The sequence below is a fragment of the Tenrec ecaudatus genome, chromosome 10 (genome assembly GCF_050624435.1).
Source record: "Tenrec ecaudatus isolate mTenEca1 chromosome 10, mTenEca1.hap1, whole genome shotgun sequence".
Lineage (NCBI taxonomy): Eukaryota > Metazoa > Chordata > Mammalia > Afrosoricida > Tenrecidae > Tenrec > Tenrec ecaudatus.
Window position 1 is genome coordinate 18933173 of NC_134539.1, and position 5034 is coordinate 18938206.

The 5034-nt window shown below is 51.8% G+C and overlaps 1 protein-coding gene across 1 annotated transcript; it reads left to right on the forward strand.

Moving 5' to 3' along the window:
* The first annotated feature begins 2153 nt into the window (after positions 1-2153).
* Positions 2154-3790, forward strand: RRAGA (Ras related GTP binding A). The gene has a single exon (XM_075559970.1). The coding sequence runs from the start codon at positions 2403-2405 to the stop codon at positions 3342-3344; it is 942 nt and encodes a 313-aa protein (XP_075416085.1). The 5' UTR covers positions 2154-2402; the 3' UTR covers positions 3345-3790.
* Positions 3791-5034: the final 1244 nt, after the last annotated feature.

A 5034-nucleotide genomic window follows, 5' to 3' on the forward strand; every position in this document is an offset into this window, starting at 1 on the left:
AAGCAGTGGCTTGAGTTCCGTGTCCTTGGAAAACTGTGGGTGATATCAATGCAATTGCCTTATACCCCAGGGGAGTGATTGACCATGTTTTTCTTTTTTTGTTTCTTTGGTTTTGGGTTTTTCTGCCTTTTGTTGCTTAGGTTTGGGTTTTGTTTGTTGTTTGGTCTGTTTGCTGGTCTTGAGGGGTTTTGTTCTTGTCATAATACGACTGCCAAAGTAAACCAGAGTCCTGCATAATCCATGGACAAGCAAATGGATTCTGGGCTCCCACTTAACTCTAGCCCCAATCCAAGAAGTTAGTTCTGATCATATGGCCCTGCTCTATACTCACCTTCATGAAAGGATCACTGAAAATAAGGGTGCTACAGCAAAGTGTAGTGAGGAAAGTAGATGGTGCCTGGCTATCAACTGGCATAGTGTCTGGGGTCTTAAAGGCTTGTATTCAAACAAGCAGTAATCTAAGTGAGGAGTCAACTAAGTTCACACGGAAGAAGCACACCAGCCTTTGTGATCCAAAATGATAACAAAATCCCAACGTGATGAAGGGGGAAATACCAGAGCTTAAATTGTGAGCAGCTAATTTGTAGAAGGCTGTGGGGGACAGTGGGAACCCCAAATCCATCTGCAGAGTAGCCAGATAGACGGAGCCTCTGGCAGATCATCCCTTCTAGCCAGTCAAGGGACTCAAACAGCTTTACTATCAGACAGAGATTATTATACACTTGATTATAACGGATTGAACATGGTATAATTTAACATTGGTCAGTTGACCTCCATCTTGACCCAACCTGACTCTGACCTAGGCTCAAGTGTTTCTTGCTTGTTCCAGGACAAAAGTTTCTTCCCTGGCTTTTTAAATATTGATGGTGGTCTTCTCTTTCTTACATTTTATTTGTACTTTATTTCTATATTATTATTTTATTCTTGCCATTTTACCTTGTTTTTGTTCTTATTGTTAGTGCCAGGCTTCCCAGTTTGTGAAGCACAGGAGTAGATGCATACATAGAGATAATTAACTGAAGCAATGGTTTAGGTTGATGAGGGTGGTGGGAGATGGGGAGGGTGAGGGGATATGGGGGGTCTCGAGCACTGGAACTGATTGGGATTATGCATGTACAGCTCATTTTAAAAGCGACTTAACCATAAAGGTGTATGATTTGTGAGTAGTAAATTAAGAAAACCACTAAAAATGTTGACATGTGAAAAATGTAGCCAATGTCATTGAATATGTATAGAATTGTTTAATGGAAACCTATTTTGCTATGTAAACTCTCACCAAAATATATATATATTTAGATTTATATATAAATTTGTTAGTCTTATATATAAATTTGTTAGTCTTTGTTATATATATACATTTGTTAGTTCTACCCTGCCCAATGAGTAGGAATTGGCTGAGTGCAGTGCGTTTGAGCTGGGTGGCACCTGGCGATGTCACTTGACGCCCTTCGGCCTCACTCTCCTCACCTGCACAGCGTCACTCTGCTCCGCCCGGGAGCCATCCAGAGGCCGGGTCCCCAGCCACCAGCTGCGGCGGGAGAGGAAGATGTGGCAGTTGACTGCCGTCAAGACTGCAGCCTTGGGAACCCCGTGGGACAGTCGTGCTTTGTCCTACAGGGCCACTGGGTGGAAATCGACTTGCGGCAGGGGCCTGGGGTCTGGTCATCATCAGACCAGGGGATCTGGGGCCCCTCAGATGCAGGGGGCGGGGACAGGAAGGCGGTCCCGACGTCACGGGTTGGCGGCAGCCGGGGGAAGGCCGCCGCCCGCTGCAGACGCGAGCTTCCGTGTCGTTGCACCCGGGACCACCGACGCAGCCACACCCGCACGCCGCGCAGCCGCCACGCGCGTGTCCGCCGAAGAAAACCAACCCCAGACGCGCGCCCCGGCCCGGCCCCCCTCCCCGGGCGCGCGCCCCGGCCCGGCCCCCCTCCCCGGGCGCGCGCCCCGGCCCGGCCCCCCTCCCCGGGCGCGCGCCCAGGCCCGGCCCCCCTCCCCGGGCGCGCGCCCCGGCCCGGCCCCCCTCCCCGGGCGCGCGCCTCCAGTCCACGGGCTTCCCGGAAGGCGCCCGTAACCTGCGCTCGTGACGCCGCGCCGCCGAGGCCGGAGTTCTCGTGAGATCGCCGCCGGAAGTGGGTGGCGCCGGGGACGTAGCGACCCGCCCCTCCGGAAGGGGAGCGTTTTTCCCTGCCGTCGCCGTCGCCGCCGCTGCCCCCGCCGCCGGGTCCCAGTCCGGGTCTCTTGCCGGGGGCAGGAAACGCCCACCGGGCCGGGGCCTTCGGAGCCGAGCTCGCGCGTCCAGCGTCCCCGAGCGCACGCCAGCCCGCCGCCCGGCTCCCTCGCTCGCTGCGCGCCGCCCCCGGCCGTGCCCTGAGGCCCAGTCCGCGGCCGCCCGGCGGGTGATGCCCAACTCAGCCATGAAGAAAAAGGTGCTGCTGATGGGCAAGAGCGGCTCGGGGAAGACCAGCATGCGCTCCATCATCTTTGCCAACTACATTGCGCGCGACACCCGGCGCCTGGGCGCCACCATTGACGTGGAGCACTCGCACGTCCGCTTCCTGGGGAACCTGGTGCTGAACCTGTGGGACTGTGGCGGCCAGGACACCTTCATGGAGAACTACTTCACGAGCCAGCGGGACAACATCTTCCGCAACGTCGAGGTCCTGATTTACGTCTTCGACGTGGAGAGCCGCGAGTTGGAGAAGGACATGCATTACTACCAGTCGTGCCTGGAGGCCATCCTGCAGAACTCCCCCGACGCCAAGATCTTCTGCCTGGTGCACAAAATGGATCTGGTGCAGGAGGACCAGCGCGACCTGATCTTTAAGGAGCGGGAGGAAGACCTGCGGCGCCTGTCTCGCCCGCTGGAGTGCGCGTGCTTCCGCACCTCCATCTGGGACGAGACGCTCTACAAAGCCTGGTCCAGCATCGTCTACCAGCTCATCCCCAACGTGCAGCAGCTGGAGATGAACCTGCGGCATTTCGCCCAGATCATCGAGGCCGATGAGGTGCTGCTGTTCGAGAGGGCCACCTTCCTGGTCATCTCGCACTACCAGTGCAAGGAGCAGCGGGACGTGCACCGCTTCGAGAAGATCAGCAACATCATCAAGCAGTTCAAGCTCAGCTGCAGCAAACTGGCCGCCTCGTTCCAGAGCATGGAAGTCCGGAATTCCAACTTCGCCGCCTTCATCGACATCTTCACGTCCAACACGTACGTGATGGTGGTCATGTCCGACCCCTCCATCCCGTCGGCGGCGACCCTCATCAACATCCGCAACGCCCGCAAACACTTTGAGAAGCTGGAGAGAGTGGACGGTGCCAAGCACGGGCTGCTCATGCGCTGAACGTGGCCACATGCTGTGGCGGAAGAGACCGTATTGCCCTTTTGCCATCTTTTCTTAATTTCTCTTTCTTTGCACCTGCCCTCTTCAGTATTCATGTTGCGGACTGCAACGTGGGCTTTAGAAATGTCTGCCGTTTCCTGCCGCCGTCGCTTTCTGCCCGGCAGCCCATTCTCGAACCATTGAACGCTGGGCCCTCGGCGCTCCACTAGAGCTTCTCGTTGGCGTTTCTGACAAGTTACTGTGTTGTTCCCACGAAAATAGGCGGTGGTGATGGTGGTCTATGTTTGTTCTGATGACATGGTTCATAGAGAAGGGCATCCAAGCCTTTACCCATCTCTTTCTGTATCCTTAGTGGGTTGTCAAGATAGAGTGTTACTATTTTATCAGCGAAGAATTGCCTTCTTGACTTCCATCATAAATAAACATTTGCTCTTAGCAATTTAAAAGATGGTGTTACTTGACATAATTCGACGGTGCTTCGTATGGAAGTCGTTTACGACTGCCTTAACTGGCGAATTTGATGTTTTTGCAGATATCTCAATGGCAGCTACACAAGAGGGGTTCAGAGTATGGACTCTGGTCTGAATTGAGGTCATATAATGGTCCAGTCACTAGTTCCGTGAGCTTGGGCCAGACAATTTCACTTAAGAATGCTTCCTCGTTTGTAAAAGGTGGCTAAGTGTGGCACCAGGCTGGTTGAAAGAAATTAACATGGCAAGTATTTAGATTAGTGCCTGGCACCTACTGGGCCTTTATCCCCCAAATGACTGAGTGTGAAACCTAGCTAAATATATTAACCTTGAGTGAAATGCCAGGTGTCCCATTACTTGCTGTGCATCTATCTAATTGTCTTCACAACCGATGAGGTAGGTTACTATAAATGAGAAAACTGGCAGATAGTTCATTGCTGTTAAGCTGAACACAAACAACCGGACGAGAGACCCTCACCACCCCAACCCCGCATGATACCCACATTCTGCCCTGAGACATGGATGATTCATCGAATTCGAATTTTACAGAGGGAAAGTGAAGTGAATTCTCACAGACCAATGTTTAATTCACTTTAAAGGGGGGAAAAAAATTCACTTTGGGTAGTATCACTGCCCCGTTTGAATTGATCTGGTTAATTTTTAATCAGATTCTTAGAGTATGTATTTTTAGGGCGGATTCTAATATTCCCAATTTAGATGGGCAATGCATGGTAGTCAGAAAGCAGATTTACAATGTCTACTTCTGGTTCTACAACAGATACAGTTCTCAATGGAACCTAAATTTCATGTGGGACGTGCCCTGGTGGCATAGTGGTTAAGTGCTCAGTTGGTAACCAGCCATTCTATGGGAGAAAAATGTGGCACTCTGCCATCTGTAAAGATGGCAATGTTGGCAACCCAAGGTGGCAGTTCCACTCCTTCATACAGGATTGCCATGCATTGGAATTAACAGCAGTGGCTTGAAAAGTGCCTTAAAAACCACTATGAGCTGGACTCTGGCAATGGGTATCCTTTTTTGGGGGGGGTTTAATTTCATTTAAAAGGAACGCCTGATCTTAGGCTATCTTGGCCACTCATTTTATAGATGAGGCAATATAGGGACATTAAGTGTTGTATGCCTTTGATTTCCACTGCTTTTATAAAGTTAAACTTTCTAGCTCTGGCTGACTGGTCTCCTTACTAAACTATTCAGATGTGAA

Bases quoted from the DNA above. Each gene is read 5' to 3' on its own strand.
- RRAGA (XM_075559970.1), top strand. From the start codon at position 2,403: ATGCCCAACTCAGCCATGAAGAAAAAGGTGCTGCTGATGGGCAAGAGC.